Source organism: Pyxicephalus adspersus, chromosome 12 (assembly GCF_032062135.1).
Source record: "Pyxicephalus adspersus chromosome 12, UCB_Pads_2.0, whole genome shotgun sequence".
NCBI lineage: Eukaryota > Metazoa > Chordata > Amphibia > Anura > Pyxicephalidae > Pyxicephalus > Pyxicephalus adspersus.
Genome location: NC_092869.1, coordinates 23,985,601 through 24,010,865, shown reverse-complemented (window position 1 = coordinate 24,010,865; position 25,265 = coordinate 23,985,601). Strand labels below are relative to the sequence as shown.

Here is a 25,265-nt window from a genome sequence, read left to right as displayed (position 1 = left end):
GGTAAAAAAAAACAGTAAAATAATGTATACATTTATGATTCTCTGTGATTTGCAGTTTGAAATCCATATACAAAATAGACAGTGTTAGTTAAATTTTACTGAATAATCTGACCTGGAAAGTTTGACTGTTCTGCTAAGAAAAAAAAGTTAATAAAACTTTAGTTTAGTTCAGCACTGGTGCTTAGAAACTCTTCAGGCAGTTTAATCTTATAATTTATCTTTAAAAAGCTACCACAACCAAAACTCCTCTCCCCTACCCTCATTCTGCAAGAAAGGACCTTTGCTCTATCCCCCCCAAAAAAATTTAACGTTTGAGATTCTATATTGTTTGGTAGAGCCAGCCATACTCCTATACAATCACTTTGCTGTACTGATGTTAGGAGGACTGGGCAGGCCGCAATCTAATTGTTAAATCTGGATGTTATAATTCTTGTTTAATTAGAACTATAGACCCCCATTAACAAAAATACCCATGGATCCTGCCAGTAAATTCCACCTTTGTGATGGTGTGACAATGACACTACTTCTGCTGTATTAAGAGCAGATTTGAATTTCTCATGTAGGTTACGTCTGTTTATAGTGGAACAAAACAAATTGTAGGGGGTATGTATGGCTATCGGCATTGTCAGCGCGGATTCACAGAACTTGTAGCTTGTCATTCAGTACCTGGCTGCACTTGGTTCTTTCCACTTCTTTTTTTGATTGGAAGTACTCTCTGTTGATGAAACCCTCCCACTGGGAACTGCACTGTCTGAGAGGGGTATGAGGCACAAATTAGAGCGTGTGGGTGCCTGAGAGCATGTGAGGCACACAGAAGGATTTGGCATGGTCATGGAAGGTTTTTGAGGCTTGTGTATCACAAAGTTATTGGATTTATGGCCATGCTACATTGTTTAAAATAAAAATATAAATTAGAACTCCTAACCAAAAAAATTTTTATGTAAACTTGTTTTTTTTTTCTGGATGCAACTGCCTCACTATCATGGGCACCACGTTGGGTATATCACATACATTGTCTTTGTTTAATTTACAGTGTACGTACTATGTACGAACAGTAGTATGTCTGTTTGTCCCCCAGGTCTATAAAATAAATTAGTCTAAGACGTTCTGTTACAAAGATTTGGCAGACTAGTGTCCTTCCAATCTGCACTGGCAGTTGGTAGAAGGTAGACAGATAGTTGAGCTTCAGATGGCAGGGGTAGGTTGGTGGCATTCTATTGCTGTGATATTGAAGGTCCCTTCCTAACTAGCTCCCTCCCCCTGGTACCCAGAAGCTTCACCCTCTTTATACTTCCTCACTGCTTCAGGTAGAATGGAGATGACATCAGCGATTTTTACAACTATCAGCGTGGATTGGAAGGGTAATGGGCTGCAATTGCCATATCTCTATATCTGTATGTTGTTCAATATAGTTTTTTTTTCCCCTTTGGTTGGCCAAACTTTACTTTTCTGCAGAAGTTCAGTTACTTTTTTCCTTGTTAACATTTCTTCTACAAATCATACACTGATAGCCATGCATGTGCATCTACTGTACAATCCTGGCATGCAGAGATGGAAGGGGGGGGGTAAGTAGTGGAATGAAGTGCCCGTGTGTCTGTGCACACCAACCCAGCGATAAAACTGGTCAAAGTTTCCCTAACCCCCAGAAAAAGACGTGGAAAAGATGAGGGACGAAGTGATTTGCTTGGAGCATGCGCATGTCGCTGGATGCTGGAGGGGGAATACTCTATAAGGTAAGTGTGCCATAATGCACAATCTTGTACAAAGATCTTGTTAGACTGAAAATGTTACTTCCGTTTTAAACTGCAACTCCAGGCTTTGTGAAGAAGGGTTGGAACTTAATTGGGAAGGTTTTCTAACATTTCCTGGTACAGTGAGAGTTATCAAAAACCTCAGTACGAATGTAACCAATGATCCTTCTAACACAACTGATGGAATATAAAAGGACAGGAATAGCATAGAAGAAATGTTACAACTGAAGTGTATGTTACCTAATTTAAACAAAACCTGGAACAGGTAGTACCCCTGATCTCTTGGTGATTTTACTTTGAAATATCACCCACACAGAAAGGAGAGACGCAATGCAAAAAATATTTTTTAGAAGAATGTGAGAAGGCCTAATTTTTCATACCCTTTATTATCATGAAGCAAACCTCTTACAAGGGCAGGGATTGAAGGAAAATCTCCGCAGTGACTTACAGATCAGATAAAAAATATTAATTTGCATTTCTACCTATTCCTTTGCTCAATGCACTAGATACAGTAGTTTTCCTAGAAATTACCATATAATCCAAAGGTCCTCTCCTCCGCCTGTGTCACTGTCTGTATCAATCATTTGCCTATTTAATGTACAGCACTGCGTAATATGGCGCCACTATATAAATCCTGTTTATTAATATTAAAATAAGTCCAATAGAAATAAAGATTGACCTGTGAGCTCAAAGCTTTGAGCAGTTAACATATCCAAAAATATAAAATATAGAAATTTACCAATCCATAGATGTGTTTAACAGGTATTTTCTGAACATTCTAAAATAAGCCAGAAAAAATGAATGCAGCCAGCCCATCTGAGGACCAGTAAGCTGCAATATATATTCTTTCTATTATTTGTGGCTTTTGGAAATGCAGAATTTGTTGCCATTTCCACCACCCAAAACAGATTCAGTTAAATGTTCCTATACTATTTTTTCCGTAGGTGGCTTTTAAAAATGAGGGAATGTGTTGCAGGAGCATTGCTTGTAATACTTTGTAACAAGCTGGGATAACAGTTTCTTTTATTTGCCTTTGGGTATTCCCAGTGGATGCCAGTCTACCATCATGAGGTTGAAATATCTAAAGGGTGGGATTTAACAGAGGCAAGGTAAATGCTACAGAGGAGAATATAGAAAGACATACAGAGTTCAGGTACACATAAATAGGTTAAAGATGTACACCAAATCTTCGCATCCAAATTTATCTTTGTGTAGTTACATCAGTCATCCTGATAGTCAAACTCTGGTTGTCTATGGATTACTGGATTACTTTAAGGAACTTATACCTGGCATCTGAGCATTGGGTGTCTGCTGGCAAGTTGAGTCATACTATCTAAAAGTAAACTATTTTTACATTGTTGCTGATATTCTTCCTGTTCCTAAATGTTTCCCACAACACATACTTCAGGTCCTATGACTTTTTTTGTTCTACTGCCAACCAAGAGAACATTAAAACGTCTAGTCCTACTGGAATTGCATGCATTTTAGAATCCACGCTTCCATGAACTAAACCTTAAGGGACTTCAGTGTCAATCACTTTAAAGATACCAAAAACAAAGTGGGTAATGTCAGTTGTATAATGTAGTGTCAAGCTCCTACCACATTCTCCATGAGTCGGCTACATGAGAATGGTAGCTTCATAATGATCAAATTAGGAGAAGTGCTGCAGGAAGTTCCAGCTACTCAGTAAACTTAGGAAGTTAGTCGGTGGTTCAACCCAACATATTCCAAGGCAAGGGATCATTGCAGACCTATACGCATTAATGTATACATCCCATGTATCCCTCTTGCCAACCATGTCAGCCTTGAGATCTGTGGGAGGCCCTACGTGGCCTAGCAGTAAAATAGGTCTTTTCTATCTCCTGCCTATATCAAATCAACTTAAGCCTATTTAGTTTCCACTTATCCTGAATATACTAATAGATGCATGCAAGTTTTGAGTAATCTTTTCAAGCAATTAAGTTGATCCAAGAGAGTGTCTGTACCCTGGTTGATTTGGATTTTTATTTTGTGTACAGAAACACTACTTATACTCTCCATTCACTACCAGGCATTTTTATTACATAGTATCTTAATAGTCTAAATATTGTTTAGAGCTGTTTTCCTCAACCAGAGTTCTGTGGAACCCCGGGGATCCTCCAGAGGTTGCTAGGGGTTCCTTGAGGCACATTTGGGTGTTAAATTAACCTCTCAGGTTATTTTAACACCACAATGATCTTTTGATGAATAATAATGAATAATTAGACACCAATGATCTGTCAGGACGACATTCTTCCCAATGACGTCCAGCTAATGTCCTGTCCACTGTGGATTTAGTAACTATAGCAGGGGTTCCTTAAGACCTCTTTCATTTCCTTAAGACCTCAGGTTCCTTAAGACCTCAGTTATTTCAAGGGTTCCCCTATGTTAAAAAAAAGTTGAGAAAGGCTGATGTAAACGGAAAATCATATGGAAATATCTGAGCCCAACTCTCCATGTTGTCATACTTTTTGGAAGCACAGTCTTAAAAGGGTCCAGAGCAGAGAGCATTCTCAGTTCTCATTAACCCAATTTTTTTTTTACCTAGTTCAGATCTATGCAACTACATGAAGAAGTGGCCACATGCAGCAGCACATTGTAGAATATATTTATGTATTTTGTATTTTACTTATAACAATTAATTCTAATTTAATATTACATACTGTATAAACCCCGCTAACTGCAGTTCTTTAAATTATCTTTTTTATTGACAATTCCAGAGCTTTGCCACCAGAGCCCACCTGGGCTCACCAAGTCTGGCAGCTGGTCAGGTATTGATGTGTCTGCACTGCCATACAGACGCTGCAAGGATTCTCTCACATGGGCTGTTTGATGACCTGCATGTGTATCTAACCAATTTGTGGAGATCCCAGCATGTTCAGTCTTTTCATGCCTGTTCTGCCCACTTGTTAAGGGCTGCGAATGAAAAAAACATCCTATTTATTAATACAATAAAAACTATTCTTACTATTTTCTTTGTGTATACTGTAATCCTTTCTAATAATTTAATGGACTTTTACATGCAAAGCAATTTGTGGATTAGCTACTTGGTTATAGTGACCTACTTGTTGTATAGCACTAGTGAAGTACAATGGAGATCGTTATGTAGTATGTGGACAGTTTGCTATAAGCTGGTACAAGAAATGCAGAATGCACACAGGGTTTTTTTTTATATTTTTCTCAACTCAATAGTAAATGAGATCCATGTATTTTACACTTTACTTAAATCTAACTACATGTCAGTGCAAATTAGCAGTGATCTGTAGTAATTTATATTGACTGTAAAATACTTTGTTATAGGTGTGAGTTTTACAGTAACTTATGCAGTTCTGATGGCAGTCCTGGAACCTGCAATGGTAAGAGCGACACTGACTATTCCAACATTTCTGTACTCAAAGCTTTCCTATAAAGAGAACTTGTCACACTGCAGTGCAGAAGCTATATATTTGGAACTCACTCTTATGTACAGCCTGTACTCAGCTATTGGAAAGTGCCATTTGATAAGCTGCAGCCCAGTTCCAATGCACTGACCTCATTTGTAGTGAAGATAAAACATAGCAGGCTCTGTCTGAAAGCTAAATAGTGTGACAACAACTCTCCTTTAAAATGTAAAACCCTCAATCCATTATCAATGGATGGGCTTTTAGAAAAAGAAAGTTTTTTTGGTAAGGTGTAAATAAAAAAGAACAATTTATTAGATATTAGACAAAAAGGTAAAAACTTCCATTCTAGGTTAAATCTCCCATTACATCATGAGGGAGAAAGGGAATAAGTCCAAAGAAATGTGAATTATAGGTAAATCATCTCAACTGCTGACGCGTTTCGCCCAATCCTCTTTTTTAGGGAAGATTTGTTGCTAAAACATGGTGATGACACACTTCTTGGAGGAAATTAACTGAATGGACTGCGTAGTAGTTAACGTGGGTCAATGCCCAAAGGATCAGTAGGTGTAGCAGATGTGTTAGTGACCATTGTGAAGGATTAAGATTTCCTGATGAGACTTGAGGTGGAGGCTGCAATGGGAGAGCTGCCTCTCAGTAAAAATGGGGCAGCCGTGCCAGTTACTTAGTACTGTAACTCCTTGCCAAATATGCCTTTTTCTTTTTCTAAAAGCCCATTTATTGATAATGGATTGAGCTTTCAACCTGTTTTATGTTTCATGCTAGGGCATGGTAACATTACTATGCTCTTGAGTAGAAGATTATTATCCCCTCTTTATCTATTAAGCTCCTTTAAAGTGAGCCAGGAACAAAAATGTAATATATTGGAGCTCACCAGGTCTAAGGTGGTGGGGTTCCAGGAATGCTATATGCACTGGTGGACCCCAGGTCCCTAGTCTGGTGCTGAGTCTATCAGTCACTGCCAGTAAAAACGTGGACTTGGAAGACTCTTTAACTGTAATTGCCAGGAGACTTTTTTGGTTCTAGTTGGAACGGTGAAATGCGGGCAATGTAAACCAATAAAATACATATAAAGGTAACTGTTTTACCTGCCAATGGATTTTAATTTTTCTTACATATTATTCTCTCGTATGTGAACCTAAAAGTAGCCATAAAATTATATTTTAAGGTCATTTAAAGCTATCAGCTATTAGACACTGTACAGTGTGCTGCAAGTTCATCCAATTACAATTATTATAAAAGAAACAGGTCAACTAAGTTTTAGGAGTGCTACTGGTTAAAAAAAAAAAAACACAAACACATTACTCAATGTTTGCTTAGTGTCCATTCTAAAGCTACGTACACACTTCCAATTATTATCGTTGGAAAACGAACGACGAACGATCCTGCACGATATATACGAACGATCGTATAGCACCGATCCTGTTTACTATTTGCCATTGACACTAAAAGAAGGAAAACCTTAATGGTCTACAGAGCTTGGCTGAAGAGGCATGGAAATTGACATTCAGTCTGAACTCTGACCCTTCATGTTAGCAGAGACAGCTTGGCTTAGAAAACTGCAAGTATACAAAGGTTTTCAAATGTATGATATCATTTAAAAATATTGTCTACATTTATGTACTGTACATATTAGGTGTCTATCACACTGGTGATCCCAAGATCTTATGGGCTATGGATGAGAAAATAAATCCAGATCAATTGGATGCAGATGGGCACAATCAGCTTTGCGGTAGTTATTAGTTAGGGTCATGTTAAAAAAAAGAAAGAGCAAAGTGGTAGAGATTCAAGTTCGAGGTCTGCTGCTTTTACTTCACTGTCCAATTACAAGTTTTTGGAGGGAGACAACTGAAGCAAATCAGGTCCTTCCCCATCAGACAGTGTATGTCTGGAGACAGAAATACATAGAATTCTGTAGGTAATATGTATTCAATATTTATATTCTGTTTTCATGGAGTTCAGTGATAATCATATTTTGTATGGCTAGCTGTACACAAAGCATCTATGACAAAAACCAAACCACAAAACGTATGTGTTTGTAAATGGTTCTTTTAGCCAGCAGCACTCCTAAAAAGTAGTTGACCTGTTTATTATATTAATTGTAATTAGATGAACTTGCAGAACACTGTACATTGTCCTACAGCTGATAGTCTAAACTGTCTGGAAATATTGTACTTTACAGATTTCTCTAATTTCACTTATCTTTACAGATAAGCACCCATGTCAATAATAAAATATTTAATAAAAACTCAAATTTGCCAAGGATCCATGCCAAGATAAAAAAAAAAAACTTTTTTAAAGTAGATCTCAGCCAAATGTTTTGTTTAGTTTTTGACTTTGACTTAGTAGGGAATGGTCAGAAAAACAAAAACCTGTGTCCTATTGGGAGATTTAACTTCACTTCTGGTACCACAGACACATAAGAGAGTATGAGAACAATCTCCTCTTAGACAGGTGCCCCACTTTTCCTGTGACAATGTAAAATTTTGGATTTTCCAGTCACAATGGGGAAATTACAATTGCCATTAGGAAAAAGAGAGAATAAAAATCTCCCCAACTGGGGCAATGATAGCAACAAATGCCTAACAAGCCTGATATTCCTGTACTACTTTAGGAAGAACAAAATGTTTTAACTTCAGGTAAGAGGCGCAGAGGACCCCCATTTAGGACACTCTTCTTCCTCTGATGCCCTTACCCTAATAAAAGCTATATTAATAACCCAAATAAGCACAAACAAAATATAATAAACTAATATGAACATCACATCATACAAATAATAAAAGAAAAACTGTTTGTGAATATGTATTGCTATATTGATCCACATCAGACATATCAGCAATTGGATACAGTAAAGCTCTGTCAGGCTTGTACAAATACTCCATTATGAAGCTAGGGCTGGCCCCAGAAGTGCACCCTGTCCACACTCCCCAGCTGTATGGTGTGCTCTGGGGAGACTTCACACCAGGGATTACATAGTTACATAGTAGTTAAGGTTAAGGTTAGGTTGAAAAAAGTCCATCAAGTTCAATCACTAGGGAAATAAACATATCCCAAATATAAAACCCTATAAGACATAGTTGGTCCAGAGGAAGGCAAAAAAACCCTGGTACAATTTGCTTTAACGGGAAAAAAACTCCTTCCTGATTCCATGAGGCAATCGGATGTTCCCTGGATCAACAATCACTGTTATTTTTTCTTTAAATCCTTATTACCCAGTTATATTCTGTGCTTCTATAGTAGTTGCTGAAAATACTTCCTGAGGATGCAGATTGCACATTTTCACAGACCTTACAGTGAAGAATCCCTTCCTTATCCAGAGCTTAAACTTCTTTTTCCCCAGACACAAAGAGTGTCCTCTTGTTCTTTGTAAAGATCTCAAAGTGAATAATAGGGAAAAGAGTTCTCTGTATGGACCGTTTAAATATTTATACAGGGCGATCATATCCCCCAATAGACGTCTCCTCTCAAGGGAGAATAGATTCAGTTCAGCTAATCTCTCCTCATAGCTGAGCTCCTCCATTCCTTTTATTAGTTTAGTTGCCCTTCTCTGCACTCTCTCCAATTCCACAAACACTGAACCCTGGGGTACTCCACTAATATCCTTAGACCATTCAGAGTATGAATCATTAATTACAACTCGCTGAATGCGATCTTTAAGCCAGTTCTCTATCCTTTTACAGACTGACTTTTCTAAACCTAACTTACATTTTAACCATCTGTGGGGTACGATGTCAAATGATTTTGAAATATTCGAGCTCAGCTCTTTGAGGACACATGGATGTAATCCATCAGGTCCTGGTGCTTTGTCAACCTTAATTTTTCCCAGCTGTTTCTCAATCATATCAATTCTGAGCCATTGTGACTTATGGGGGGAAGAGGAAATTCCCTGCAATCTGAGTGTGTGAACATTGTGGCTCTTTTTGGTCATTTATTTGAAGGTCTTGAAATTCTTCTTTATGTATGTACTGGACTGTAGCACCAAAAATCTAATCCTGATATGAGGACCCCTATGGGCCCTCTGCTATAAGAGATCCTGCCTCAGACCTTTATGTTTCACATTCCTATGGCTTCAGATACAATTTGTACCACAAGGATACCATGGTTGAACCAAAACTTCCATGGAACATCAACCAAAATCATGGAAGCCAACGGCTGCAATAATGGTGGTCTCCATATTTCTCTTATGAAAGGTGTACTTTGAATTTTATTGATCAGACAACATAAACCACTACTACAATAAGGACAAGAGTGATGTCTTGTCCTTATTGCAGTATGTTCTTATAGACAGCTAGAACTTTCTGGAAGGTTGCTGGTGGTTAGGTTAGAGCAGTGGTGGGCATAGCAAACAGTGGACCCCTGTGTAAGGGTCCTGGGTCTGACTTGAGCCCCCCTGCCCAAAAACCCTGGAGACCCTGTAAAGGCCCCTTTTGGCTGAGGAAGGTCCCTCATGTAGCAGCATTTTGAGCACTTCCTTATGTTCACCCCTGTGTTAGAGGTAGATACCCAAAATTGATTAGAGTTCACCATTGCAGATACTTTAAGGACAAGGGTGTTGATTGAATATGAAGTTATATGAATTATAAGCTGTTCACACTACTTTATTATTCCTTACACATGATCTGGAATTCGAACAGGATTTGGATTTGTGCTAGAAAATTTTTGGTTGATTTGTTGATTGCAACCTGTGCTCTGATCATCTTCTGCAGGTTACTTTGATTTAGACTTGGCTTTACAGAGCAATATTTGTGTACACTTTGCATTGGTAAATTCAGAATTCAGAACCTCAGAGATGTGTGGCAGACATGCCTCCTATGTGCTTTCTATATTTCCGTATTACCAAGGGTCCACTTATAAAGCAGTGATTCTAACATTCACCAAACATTAATTGGCAGAAAATCACACACTGCCATTGAAAACACATTTGACTGAAAGATTCCCCATTGGTGAATGGTGGATTCCAGCTTTATACAGCAAACCCTAAAAAAGCTTCAAACATTGTCTATGCAGCTAGTGAACCCATTACATTTTCCCAATAGCAAATCCTCGTAATTAAATGTACATCTGTGTACAATAAACAACAACAAAAAAAAAATAACCCTCTAGAATATTCGATGTACGGTATATTTACAATTATTTTTTATGTACGGTACATTAAAAAGAAAACACATAATATTCATGTACATAAATCATTTTCTCTTTTGTAACTTAGAACTACAAAGCAGGTACTTGCTTTGTAGGAACATTTAGTATATATTACACATGGCTCATATTATTTTTTTATGTCAAGTTTTCCAATCTTCTATAAATATACATAAGTTATATTGAAATAAAATCATATTATATATATCGTTTTTTTCTCAGTAGAAGGGTTTGTCGTATGTATGAACATAAACAGATGTGAGGTCAGATGTGGCAGCACCCATGTATCTCATTTAGCATCTAGAAATAAAGAGAATGTGCTATCAAACACATATAAATAAAGTTATTGTCCTTTTAACATATGTCAAAGCCTAAGAACAAATATTCAATTTATTGCAGCTTTTTTTGGATGTGATGGCTGCATTTGTTTTTTTTTTCATTTTCTGCAAGTACAGCAGAATTCATCTTGATCCTGCAAGATATATTGAGCTCTATTTTTAAAACAGGGAATCTGACATTCCCTCAAACATTCCCTGGTGGGAATCAGTTATTACCATTGAAACACATGGACCTGGAAGATTCCTACCAGGGAATGTAGGACGGATTGGCAGATTCCCTGTTTTATAATTAGAGCCCATTGTATCCTTTTACCTTGATGTCCTTGGAAGTGAAATATCAAACAATGTTATAAGCATTTACATCCATCTTCTGTGAACTACAGTTCCCTCTTGTTAATGGAGACTAGGAGAAAGGTATATGTAGTTCAAATCAGGTGAGCAGCACAAGGTTACAATGCTGCTTCTATATAGAGACAATACAGAACGAACCACTATATCCAAGAGCTAGTAAATGGCAATAAACTACATTTTTTAGGCTTAGATGTAATATAAGCGTTTTACGCATTGAGTGGTAATGCCTGGCAAATAAATAATACGAGATCTTACAATAAGAACAAAAGAAAAGGCAAGAAGAACTAATAAACACAGTAAATGAAAATGTTTTTATTGCCATTTAGTGGCATTTTTTTACAAAAGTATTTGTTTGTGAACATATACATCTACTTCTATGGATTAGATTGGTAAATCTGAGACTTGGATTGACTACTATACGTAACAAATCTTAAAGCTTTTCTCATTACAAAAATTATAAAACTACTAAACTTTGTCACACAGACACACAAACTGCATACAAGAACTTTGGTTTATTTCATGTAAAATAAAATATAAAAAGTTTTGGCAAAGTTTTAACATACAGACTGAAACTTTGGACAGGAATACTTTGTCCCAAAGGAGGAACTGAATAATACACATAATAGAATATTAAGAATGTCTACAGATTGAAATATTAGAATAGTTTGGGAAAATCTGCAGGTGTCAAAAATGATCAATCACTATTTAAAGGCAAAATGAAGGGTGAAGTGTTTAAGGGTGACTTTAGGCTGCTGTACTCTCAGGGTTGTGAGACCAAATTATTAAAGAGAGAATATATGCAAACATAATAAATGCATATGCAAGCCATATAAAAAGCCCCTTAAGTTCTGTATCCTTTTCTGCAAATAACAAATGAAATAAAACAGCATTCTGTGCTAGCTCCTGTACTCTTACATGTTGGTTTTCTCTCATTATCATCTGGTTAAATATAAATAAAATGTAAAATTAAAGTGTATATACAGCCAAAACATATGAGATTTTGGATAGTATTAGGAAGAGTTAGACCTATGATGCACCTGCTCGGGTTTGGCACTTTCTATCCAAAATAAAGTGATGGGAAATCCAAACTTTAATTGCCACCAAAACAATAGTGAGGATAATAGTTATCTAATGGGATACCACAAATAATAAATGCAAAAACCAGCATTCTGTGCCAGCTCCTGTACTCTTACATGTTGGTTTATCCCATTATCATCTGTTTATATATTTTATTAAAGAGTATATACAGCCAAAACATATAACATTTTGGATAGTATTAGGAAGAATAAAACCTATGATGGACCTAATGGGGATTGGCACCTTCTATCTAAATCAAAGTGATGGGAAATCCAAACTTTAGTTGCCACCAAAACAATAAGTGATCTAATAGATAACCAATACCACTTATTTAGCTGAAGTTTTCTCCAACCCCCAGCAGTCTCTGATCTATCCAAACTTTATGTCCATACATACACTAGACTTCTCAGCGACCAGGTCCAAGTGGGATTTGTGCTGGTAGGTCCTGTGCTCTGTCTGCAGAATGACATTTATTCATGTGTAGGGCCAGTCCAGGGGAGCTGAAGAAGGCAGTTGGGCAAAGTTCACAAGGAAAGATCTGCTGCCCACCTTCTGCCACCAGAGCTTCTTCTAAAGGAAGGAGCAGCTCTTCCCTGACTGCATGCCATAACCTGTGCTTGTCTCTGATGTCCATGGATGGGAAGTGAACCCCACACAGGGCACAGGGGTAGGTGAGTTGCCCTCTTTCCATGGGGCTGTAGGGTTGGTGGGTGAGGAGGTGTTTGCGCAGGTAGGCATGTCTGCGGAATCTCTTGTGGCAATATGGGCAGTGGAAAGCTTCCTCCTCAGTGCCATCCTCAGGGCTGTGATTGTCCTCCAGGAAGGAGCTGCTGGGGTTGGTGATGGAGGAGCTGTCCACACTCTGCTGGTGCTGAACCCGAGAGCTTTGCTCCATCATTGCTGCATGTCGCCCATTGCTGTTCTCCTTGCCTTCCCCTGGCATGGACGCCTTCTTCACCACTTCATTCCCCCTGGGCTTGTGCCACCTTCTATGTGAAGCCAGATTCGCAGGGCAGCTGAATATCTTATCACACTCTGGGCATCTGTACTCAACACGGACTATCCTGGAGCACTTGTGCTGAGCCAAGGCAAAGGGGTCGGGGTATTGCTCCTTGCAGAGCTGGCATATAAACTCCCCCAGAGGGGGGCGCTTTACTAAGGGGGTTCGAGGGTTGATCTCAGGTTCTTCAGCCTTAATCTTCAACCCCAACACTGGAGAAGTGGTGACCTCGTCAGTGAAGTGCAACTTTCTGCTGGCTTTGTGCTTCTTAGATGGGACTTTGCTGGACCTGGGACATGGATTGGCATGGAACTTTGACTCAGGGGTGATGAAGGGGTGGTGGTGTTGAGAAATGAGTTTCTCCATGGAAGAGAAGGCAGCAGTGACTGGGAAGGATTCTGCTGTAGCTGGAGAGCTGAGATATCTCTTGAAGAAAGTCTTCTTCATCTCCAACCCAACAGGCTGCACAGGGCTGTATGGTAGGTTGTCCCAGGGGCCCCCTCCAGCTTTAATGGGGGGATCTTCATGTGGAGCTTGTGGTTGTTTCTCAGGGTCAGACAGTCCTGATGTGGCCATGGCTGAGCTATAAGGTGCCAGCTCATCCATGGCTATGGGAAGAGTCTGGGCTGAGCCATTGTCCTCACAAGGGATCCTATAGGAGCTGCATGGTTTCCTATTCCTCTTCACCAGGAATCCCCTCGGCATTGTGTAGGAGCTGGGGGCAGCAGACACTGCTGGCAGATGGGAGGGTGACAGTTGTGTCCTCATAGCATTGATCAGAGCATTTATAGCTGGTCCTGATGAATGCAATCCATGCATCTCCAAGCCATCAACCTCCAGCCAATCAGGAGTTAGAGCTAAGCTGCTGGGCTGGACTTCAGTGCTAAAAATCAATGCTGTCCTGTAAAAAGCACTTCTATGTAAAGGGTGCAATGTGATCGCCTGCCCATTCCTAGGTGTGAGAAGCATTCAGCTTTAGTCATCCAGTATCAGATGAATGAGGCTGCTCCTTTATTGAGCTGCTAACACCAGCTACAGACAAAAAGACACAATGCATGGGGGACTTACTGAGCCTGGGGATTGGTTAACCATTATCATCACCAATGCATTAGGGAAGGGGGAGGATTGGGGTTCCTTTTACACATTTCATTTTTTATGTCAAATCTTCATCTTATGTAAAAAAAAATTAGATGTCACCCTGCAGCTCCAATTAATAATTATTTCTAGTGTTGGATATAAGTTTACAGAGTCAAAGAATGACAAATATAACTGAAAGAATACTGACAGAGATTGTGTATAATAACAGGATTGTGAAGATGCCCTTTAATTAGAATCATTTACTAAGCACCACTTTAGCAAGACAAATATGGCAATTAAGGGGTTAATAAAAGGGTGGGGGAGGTAAAATGTATTACAATGTTATACAAAGATAATATAGGGAAACATCAGATAAAGAAAGAAGATAATAATTAGTTATATTACAAATACAAACAGCTTCAATGCTAAGCATTGAGACATTTACAGAAACAGTGTTTGTTAAAATGAAACTATGTATAAAAAATCAGATATATAATATACTGGTTGTCAGTAACACTAATAGAACAGGATTGTTTTTTTTTTCTATATTTGTCAATTCTTCCTGTAGATCTATGCTTTTCCCATTCCTTTTCTAAAGGTATAAAATAGTACTCGGTGCCCCATACATCATGCATCATTTTTTGTCTCTCTTACTTGAATTCTGCACCCAATTCTCTTTACATCCCCCGCCATTTTACACTAAGATCTCTTCCCAAATCCCTCTCTCTTTCCACCTTTAAATAGGTCAAGAAACACTGATATAGACAGTTGGATATTGGTGGCAGTGTTAGTCACAGTGACGGGCACACATGATGATCCTGACACCCTGAGAGAGTGGGGAAATAATCATAGCACTCAACCTCACATTATGTCTACCCCTTGGAATACTCCATCATTCTCTCCTGTGACACCTGCCGTTTCTTAGATAAAATCTTCTAAAAACTTTGATATGAATAATTCTATTTACAATTTAATCTACAATTAGATTTACAATCAATATTTTGGCAGAATGCAGATCATAAATTCTTTACACATTTTTGTTGTTAATTGGTCAGACAATATATAACAATCTCCGGTACAGCTAACTTATTTACAGAAGTCACATCGAAAATTGTCTCTGATGCATTTCTGAGTGATCAAGTTTGGTTAAAATGTCTCCATGCGTTTCCTAGTGATCACCAAATATAGCTCTGACATATAGCACAGCGCTGCACAAAGATCAGCGGTGCACTCACATGAGTCATATGTCTAGCAAGTTTGGTTGAAATGTCTCGATGCGTTTCCAAGTGATGGTGCAACATACACACACATACATACATCTGATTTTATATATAAAGATATATATATATATGTGTATATATATATATATATATATATATATATAGCATAAAATCATTTTTATCTCATGGGAGGTTTACATATGTACAGAATTGTGGTCCTTAAAGTTAGTCAACGCGTTTCACGGATTAAGTCTGCTTATTCAGGACATAAAGAGACCTATAAATTTAAAGCAAAATTTACCATATTGCATAAACATGAAATTATTTTCAACTATTAAAACAATCTCATGAATATATCACCTATCAGTGTAAGTCGAGGTTCCGTCCAGACAAAAGACAAACCAGAGAACAGCAAGCCCACAAATCCTCTAGCAGATGTATAACCAATACTAAACCATTTGAAATTCATTACAAGCTACAAAGAAGGGGGAAATTGTTAGACTCAATTAGATATTCACAACCCTGGTAATCACAGATAATAATCAACCTCTACAAACAAAGACATCATCTCCAGGGACTAATACTCCCAAAGTATAAGAGCTCTTATTATTTACACCACACATTGTAATGAATCATTTTAACTTATAAATAACTACTCATTAAACTAATTGTCCCAGTATCACAAAAACACACCAAATCCAACCAAACTATTTTGTGTGTCACCTATAATTTGGGCCCTTGTGATAAACTAGGATTTGATTAGCCAGGTCATTAAAATTGAATCTAATTTGTGTTATAATCAATATTTTTATTGACAAATGCTAAAATCAATCAATTATTAGATCAGTTATTGAACAGGTAGATAGTAAATCCTAGATTGTAAGCTCTTCAGGGCAGGGTCCTCTCCTGTCATTTGCAACCCCTATTTAATGTACGGTGCTGCGTAATATGTTGGCGCTATAAAAATCCTATTTATTGATATTAATAATAATAATAATAATAAATCAAATTCTTGTTGTGATTGTATATAAATCGTTTGATAATAACTGAAAAACACATAGGGGGCTATTTATAAAGCAGCAAACCAAAATACTCTCTGGTGGGGACCAGGTCCTAGTCCATTGTTTTTAATGGCAGCAATTGGTTCTCTGCCAGGGAATGTTTTAATGAATGTCAGATTCACTTCTTTATATATATATATATATATATATATATATATGCCAAGCACAACTAAACACCTAACCTCCTATTACACAAAGCATCCTTCCTAATTGCTATCAGATACATAGTAAATGTTGTAGATACTTGCAGTATGTTATTTTCATTTGATTACTTTATCTATGCTATAGGAGGTCTGTATATATCATCTAGGAAACTATACTAACAAATATCTAAATTCTTCCAACTATTTATATAACAAAAAACACACAAAAACACTTGAAAATGTGAGCTTTGTATGGCTAAACCCTCTACACACTAATAATATTGTTTTAATATCATCCACTTATTGCATTGCACAGTAGGCTGATCAGCTTTGCTGAATGATCCTCATTCAAGAAAGTCCAGCAGAGATTTTAAAAGGAAAAAAAGTAACTGTTATAATGTACTATGCATATACAATGTGTTTTTATTAGGGAAAAGTGTCAGTGTTTTATGATACATTGTGATTTAACAAACTAAATGCATTTCATATGGGTTCTACTTAAAGCTACAACTTTCATCTCGGGATCTACTGAATGCAGTACATGCAATATTTAAAAAAGTTCCACCTCCCCAGATCTGTGGACCTTTAGAACATTTACATTTCAGTTGCATGTGAATGGTAAAGAAAAAAGAAACTAAAGCAAGTTGGGAGTTAGAAGGCTCATTGGAGCTAACACAAGCTTTGCATTTATGGGTGTCAGGTAGCCTGTAAAATTAGATTTATCTCCAATGCTAGTAACCGGAACATGATATAAGGCTGGTATTTTTTCCATGAAAATTTGCCAGTCCCTGCAGCTGAAAAACACCTCCCTAGCATGATGCTGCCACCACCATGCTTCACTGTTGGGATGATATTGTGCAGGTGATATGGGGTGCCTGGTTTGCTCCAGACATATCATTTAGAATTGAGGCTGAACAGTTTAATCTTGGTTTCATGAGACTAGATAATCTCTGCCAAAACTCCCAGATTGGTGGAGGGCTGCAGTTTTGTTTGTCATTCTGGAACCTGGTCTCATCTCCGTATAAGATCTCTAGAGCTCAATCAAGAGTGACCATCTGGTTCTTGGTCACCTCTCTGACGAAGGCTCTTCTCCTTTGATTGCTCAGTTTGGCTAAGTGACCAGTTCTGTGGAGTCCCGGTTGTACCAAACTTTTTCCATTTGAGAATTATGGAGTTCGGTGCAGAGAGATTACAGAGAATTATTAGGATATATATATATAGTATATGTATTATGTAACTGACCTGTACAACAAATAGTATGATTTGGTTTATAATGCAGAGAGCTTCTTCAGTTCTCTCCGATTTTGATAGTCTGGCTTCACGTCATGCTACAGGTATTTCTAAAGGGATTAGAGTCATTCAAAATAAAATCATTTATTTTTTTGTGTATTTATTACTGTGTGTTTTGTGTTACTATCAGGCTGCTTGACATTAATTTGAGCTTTAAAGAGATGTCTAGACATTCTGCTTTAAAATTTACTAATGCAGTTAGGTTGTCATTTGCTCATTATGACCAATAGTCATACACATTTAAACAGGGATTTTAACAGCAAGCCAATTTTTAGTTATAAAGTTTACCATATTACAATACTTTTTATTTAAACATTTATTATTAAGCAATAAAGTATGGTCACTTCAGGATGCGAATATAACTGGGTATTAAGGCTTTAAAGTAAAAATTACAGTGACTGTTGATCCAGGGAACATCCAATTGCCTCATGGAATCAGGAAGGAATTATTTTCCCCTGTTGAAGCAAATTGTACCAGGGTTTTTTTGCCTTCCTCTGGACCAACTATGTTGTATAGGGTTTTATATCTGGGATATGTTTATTTCCCTAGTGGCTGAACGTGATGGACTTGGATGGTATTTTTTGTAACTATGTAACTTGTCTCTTCACCTCTGCCCGCTTATGGTACAGTTGCTTATGGATGTGATACATCAAGAGCAGTTGAAAAAGCACAAAATGTTTTTAAGGTCAATAGATGTACTTTGAAGAAGCAGTAGTACATTTCCCTTACATTTTCCCTGATGAAGCAGAGTAGAAACCTGTGAAACGCATTGGAAAACTTTTGATTATGATATAGGATAAGAACAGAGGAGTTAGACTCACTGTATAAGTTACTGAAAACAAATAAGTTATAAATTAGGGTTTTGTGTTAAGTATATATGCATCCCAAAGTAATCATGTGTAATTGCGTGCTTTTAATGCTTTATAGCCTTATTCAGCAGCGAAATACATTTCAGATCACCTAGCCTAGAGCAAGGTACCTGAAGATTCCCTCTATTTACTGACAGCATAGCACAAGTTTGCTTCAACATACATTGTATATGAAACAAACACAATTACATAAAGAAATCCTGTGTAATACAGTCATGGCCAGCGAGATGTCATTGATGGGTTAAAGCTCTTGGAACAAACCTGTTTTCAATAAGTGTTTGTCTGTGTTTATGTTGGTATTCAGGATAATCACATCCAGATAAACACATACCTACTGGTTGCTCTCTCCCTGATCTTTCATTAGAGGAATCTAAACTCTCCCAGAGCTGCACCTAATGAATGTTACATGTGTGATTAGGGTGCATCGGCCGTGCAGCAGGTTGGATTTGGAGTAATCTGCCTTTCAGAGCAGTTTCAGCGTGAATTCCATTAATTGGCTGAATTCTTCCAGATGTCCTTTCAGTTTTACAGGAATTTCAATGTGCCTAACAGCAGGGGGAACAAGAAGCAATAAACTGTTAACAGGCCTCCATGACTAAACGAAGGCTGCCTTCATTTTCATTAATAACACATCTCCACTCACCCTCCCGATGCTTTGATTTCCGTGCGTCAGTCTCGGCAAAAAAAGTAAATGTGAACCTTTCTAACGTTACCATTTATTCCAACACCAGCCCTGTATACTGTCTTAAGAACCAAAATCTCTGATTGACTCCTGGGAGTAATATTTTCAGCTACAGAAATTCAAGTGCTTTACCTATTTCTGTAAACATGAGATGGTCTTTAAAAATCAACTGAATTACCAGAAAGTATATAGTCAAATGACTCAACCCAACCCTCATCATCAATAAAATGTATAATAAATAAATAAATACATTTTAAATGCAAACCAGTGTTTCTCACCCAGGGTTCCTCCAGATTTGCTAGGGTTCCTTGAGTTTGTGACTTTCAGGTCATTTTAACAGATTCCTGTCCCTTCTTTTTGGCTATCTGTAAAGGAGGCTACATTGCACTGGTCAGCAAGAGGCATTCATTCTACTGACCATCACACTAATGTACTGTGAGCTGTGGATATAGTAATTATAGCCGGGGTTCCCCACAAAAGGTTGAGAAACACTGCCTTAGATACAGCCTTCTAACATCCAGTTTTCTGGTTCTGGGATCTAGTTTTCACTGTAATAATATATTTTTAGATAGAAAATAAAGGCTGGCTGTGCTGTGTGTTTAGCTATTGATGAGTACCTCCATGATTCTCTACATTTCGGGAAGCTCACACATATAACTACAGAGGTTGCTGGCTCAGAAAAAAACATTAAAACATATAAAACATGTAGACATTGCCCAGTCCCTTGGAAGGCCAGTCCCTATAGAAGAGGTCTATATTTATATATATTTTGTGGTATATTTTTATACTAATATTACAGGTAAGAGTTGGTGTGGTGCAATGATTATCTGGATGATATACCTATATACAGCCCAACTCTGAATCTTCATGACAAGTACCTCTAAATTATTCTAAATTGCATTTCATTTGCTGGACTTTTTGAAATGTTCATTTTTAAAAACTTACTTCTGGGTTATATTAAATCAGAAGAGAACTACTACCCGATCCAACCATATGACTGCGGTGCTACAAGCACCTACTCCATCTGACGTTCAGACCTCACATGCTTTCTTAGCTCCTAATTCATGGTACTCAAATTTCATGTAATTGTGGGAATGCTAAAACCAGGAAATGCAGGCATGATCTGATTAGACCCAGTACAGCTTTGAAACAGTTAAACAGCTCATCATGATCAGTTCAGCACCAGCATCATTAGATCCTTATCTGCCTACGTTTGTTGTTATAGATGCTTCAGGCTATGTCCTTGGTGCTATCCTTACATAGTGCTATGCAGCTCAGGTAGAAAAATACATTGCTCTTGCATCCAGATCTCTTCTAGAGGCAAAACAAAAGTACTCTTCTGTACTATTATCACTGTACTAGACTAAAGACTTGACAGCTTCCTGTTCAACCAGCACCTCCTCTCTATCAGCCAGTCCTTTTTTTTTTCAAGGACTTTTAAAGGTTATGAACATATTCTCCTATATACACAACACTTCCCTTATAATTTTCAAAGGACTGCAATCCTACATTTAGGCTATACCCTTTTTATTGCTTTTGATTTGAATCCATCTAGCGACAATGGTGTATCTTCATTATCATTCTCACTTTCCCCTGAGGAAGCTGTGTAGGTGAAACACGTTGGGCCAGGAGACCAAACTTCTGCGCCATGTATTAATTGTAATGTAGGGGAATTATGCAATATGAAACTAGTGAAGTATTATGTCTAGTATAGAAGTCCTAAATTCCAGCCTTTAGATTGAAGATGGGATTTCCAGGGACTACACCTTTCTCTTTTTATAGTATCCAATATCATTGTTTTTTAACATTTGAATTCGCTGTGTTTTTTGAATTTATAAAACATACTTGCCAATCAAACTCTCTGCTGTCTTCTCTACATTTTTCAACAATCAGGAAATAGCCTTTTTAATCGCCTTTTACTAGCTGACTCTGACTCTGCGTTCCTGCAATGTGTCTCCACTAGTGCTGAGCCCCCTAGTTCTGTTGAGCATTTACTATGTAACTCCTTGTTTATTGAGTGTTTCCCAGTCCAGCTTCTGTGATAACCCCTTGACACCCAGTCTGTTGTTTCCCTGTTTGTTCCCTTGTGCTATTCCAGTGTTCCCGTGTCTTCGGTGACCCCCATGCCTCCTGTGTCTCCTGCATTCCCCTGTGTCTCTGATGACCCCCGTGTCACCTGTGCTTCCTGTCGCTTCCTTTGTCTCCAGTGTTCCTCTGTGTCTTTGGCGACCCCAGTGTCACCGTTGTCCATTTTCTGCATTTCTGGCTCTTGACCCCTGACTTTGTTACTGGCCTTTCTCGTTTGCTTCCTTCCCTCAACCCTGGCCTCTTTAACTATTCTCCTGCTTGCTGATTTGGTACCGCAAATTGTACTACCCTGTTGTGCCTGTAACCTGGCAGCAGCCTGCAGTGCAACATCCTTACCACTAGGGGCTCTAGAGAAGACCAAGCTGCTGCTTAGAGTCTGCAGTTTGGCCCTTCTCAGGGCTCTCACCACTTTCGTGAAAGCCATAGCTCCCCCTCGAGGATTTGTCTCTCCAAGCATGACAATTGTCAGAGTCCTGATTAATCCGCTGTCACCCTTCACCACTACAGAGGTACCATTTGCTAAATCTACTTGGGAAAAACTTGCTACTATTATTGTGGGATGAGGCACTGATAGACTGCCACTTTGCTATACCTTTGATGGATAATTTCAATAATTGGTCAGAAATCGCATTTCTCATATTTGTAACACCTACCACTGTAACTACATTTCTCTCCACAGACTTCAGAAAGGAAGGGAATCCAAAAGAATTTGAGTCTGAAAAATGAACCACAGATTTGTTTCATCTGGGGGAAAGAGAAACATTGTGTACAGGAAATCTATTTATTATCCATAAGCAAATGGATATATTGAGAGATTCAACAGAAGCCTTAAAGAGATTCTTCAGACTGCAATTCTCACAGGGTAATCTTAGAATTTTTATTACAAAGTCCTTGCACACAGAGGGTCCAAACATGCAACTACGCAAGTTTTACAAGCTGAACTACAGTATGGTAAACAAAAGTTCCAACATAAAACTGTCCCAATGTTCTGTATCTCTGAAATCATCAGTTGTTAATATTATTAATAATAATAGCTGATATTCTGGCCTATTGCCTTATGTTTTCTCGAAGGCTTTATTACAGGCCAGAAATTTGTAAGAGAGTCCAAAAAAAAGTATGTACAAATATAAGCAAAAGGCACACTGTCACTGAGCAATACATACACACATACATACATGCAAATATACCTCTGACATACACCACAGTGCTGTACAAAGATCAGCAGTGCACTCACACGAGTCTCAGCCATATGTCTAGCAAGTTTGGTTCACATGTCACCATGCGTTTCCTAGTAATGGTGGAACATAAACACATAGATACATATATAGCTCTGACATATAGCACAGAGCTGTACAAAGATGACTGGTGCACTCACATGAGTCTCATTCATATGTATAGCACGTTTGGTTTAAATGTCTCAATGCGTTTTAGAGTGATGGTGGAACATACATACATACATACATACATCCAAATATAGCTCTGACACATAGCACAGTGCTGTACAAAGATCAACCGGTGCACTCACATGAGTCTGAGTCATTTGTCTAGCAAGTTTGGTTGGAATGTCTCCATGCGTTTCATCCAAATATAGCTCTGACATATAGCACAGTGCTGTACAAAGATGACTGGTGCACTCACTTGAGTCTTAGTCATATGTATAGCAAGTTTGGTTGAAATGTCTCTATGCGTTTTCCAGTGATGGTAGAACATACACACACACACATACATACATTTTATATATATAGAAAATTAATATTAATAGACAGGATTTTTATAGCGCCAACATGTTACGCAGAGCTGTAAATAGGGGCTGTTAATGACAGACAGATACAGACAGTGGCACAGGAGAGGAGAGTACCCTGCCCAGAAGAGCTTACAATCTAAGAGGTGGGAGAAGCAGTTGCTAAGAATATTAAAGTGTAGCAAGATAAGTAAGGCATACACCAAAGGTAAATGTTCTGCAAGAGAAATATACTTTCAGCATGGATATCTAGTTAACCACCTGAGCGATAAGCCCGACCTTGGTACGGGCTTCAAAAAGTTACAATTATCGATAAACCCTGCTAGTGGTCTTACTCCGGGTAGGCAGGACTTTTCAGATGTTTTATTTAATGGAGAATAGTCTCCAAACCCTACCGCTAGAAACCCGAACCTGGACATGCCCAAGGAACCAGAAGACCTCCTGTGTAGGCAAAAGTCTACGTGATGTACTTTTTTATACATCTTTTTTTGTATGCAATTTTATTATGGAGAAGAGGGCCTCCTTAGAAAAACTTGTATTAAAGCTTTTACATGTGACCTGTAGATGTTACAGTTTGCAGATGTTGCCTGCCTATTTCTTTCTTTGTAAGTTTCTTACTTGTTCCTCCTCTGGTGATGAGTATGAGCATTGAAAAGACTGCATTTTGTGTACACGTTTGACTAATGGTCTTAACTTGTAACTATACTTATCATAAATACTCTACATTTTATGTAGTACATTATATTTTAGTACATTTTTATACAGATCTTTACACCAGAATGAAAAGAAATTTGAGAGCAAACAGAAGATAAAAATCCCTCAAAATGAAGAGAGAGACATACTTACAATACAAACTGTGAACTTGCTAATATTTTTAAATAGCCTCCCTTTAAAAAAGAAATTAATGCAAAAATGTTCTGAGCTATGCTTGTTGTATCAGGTCATGGAGTAACATACAACTATTAAAGGTCCCCTCTGCTGAAACAGAGCCAACGGCTTTCTATTCACCTCCAACCATTAAACTGTGTGCTCCAAACTAGCATTTACGTCTCTTTCTGATTACAATTAGCGGAAATATTTGTCATTTCTAACTCTTAAGATAATTATCCCACTTTTGTGCGTAATTGTAATCAATTGATTACTGAGACATGTTTGAAAACTTATCTTTATGACCAATTGACCTACAAAAACATTAATGACAGATTCATTCCCAGTAAACAAACAACAGGACAAATTGCAGGATTCTGTAAATAAATTTGCCAGTTTTTTAAGGCACACATGGCCTTGCCTAAAATAGGAATATTATGTATTTTCAGAGGTCATATATTTTATCAATCATCCAGCAAAACTGAAGAAATCTGACATTCAGGTTCAAAAAGTGAGCAAAGTAGTCAAGGAATATTTTTCAGGATGAGTTTGTAAAAGCATGTTAAAACTTTCCTTAAAAGATCTAGGTTCCTATAAAATGGTATTGGTAGAAAAAAAAACGAACTGATGGATGAAATACATATATTATTGTATGTACAACACTTCCAATTCCACCTCTGAAAGGTATTACACCTTAGGATCTGTGACTGCTTTCTGCTTGGAACTGCCATAAAAGTCATTTGTTTCAGATAAATTGTGGTCTCCTGTCCCTGCAGGACATAATTTCATTCTTTTAAAATTGTAAGATCTACTTTTGACAGGCGCTCCCAGCAAGCAGGTCATCTCATATACCTCCAGAGGATAGGCTGCTTCAAATGCCATGGCAGAATCAGTCTACCAGGCTCCCTCTGTGCCCAGGCTGGTTACAGGAAAATAAAAACTGTGGTTGTAAGAATAGCAATGGAATATTATAAAAATGACTGAAAGATACTGGACTATTACCAATTATTTATTGTCTAAAAAGTTTTGCCATAATAAAGCCTGAATCTGGGTGTTCTTTGTGTATTTCTCACGAATCCTTTTGGTAATTCAGTGTGAAACTTTTCCTTTTGTGCGGAAGCTTCCTGAGATAGGGACCAGACATTGCATCTG

General features: G+C 37.9%; 1 protein-coding gene across 1 annotated transcript; it reads right to left on the bottom strand.

The window, feature by feature from the left end:
• Window positions 1-11,618: 11,618 nt before the first annotated feature.
• INSM2 (INSM transcriptional repressor 2) lies at window positions 11,619-14,539 on the bottom strand. The gene has a single exon (XM_072428020.1). The coding sequence runs from the start codon at window positions 14,042-14,044 to the stop codon at window positions 12,482-12,484; it is 1,563 nt and encodes a 520-aa protein (XP_072284121.1). The 5' UTR covers window positions 14,045-14,539; the 3' UTR covers window positions 11,619-12,481.
• Between the last annotated feature and the right edge of the window lie 10,726 nt (window positions 14,540-25,265).

Excerpts from the sequence above, each read along its gene's own strand:
- INSM2 (XM_072428020.1), bottom strand. The coding sequence starts at position 14,044 with ATGCTTCTCACACCTAGGAATGGGCAGGCGATCACATTGCACCCTTTA.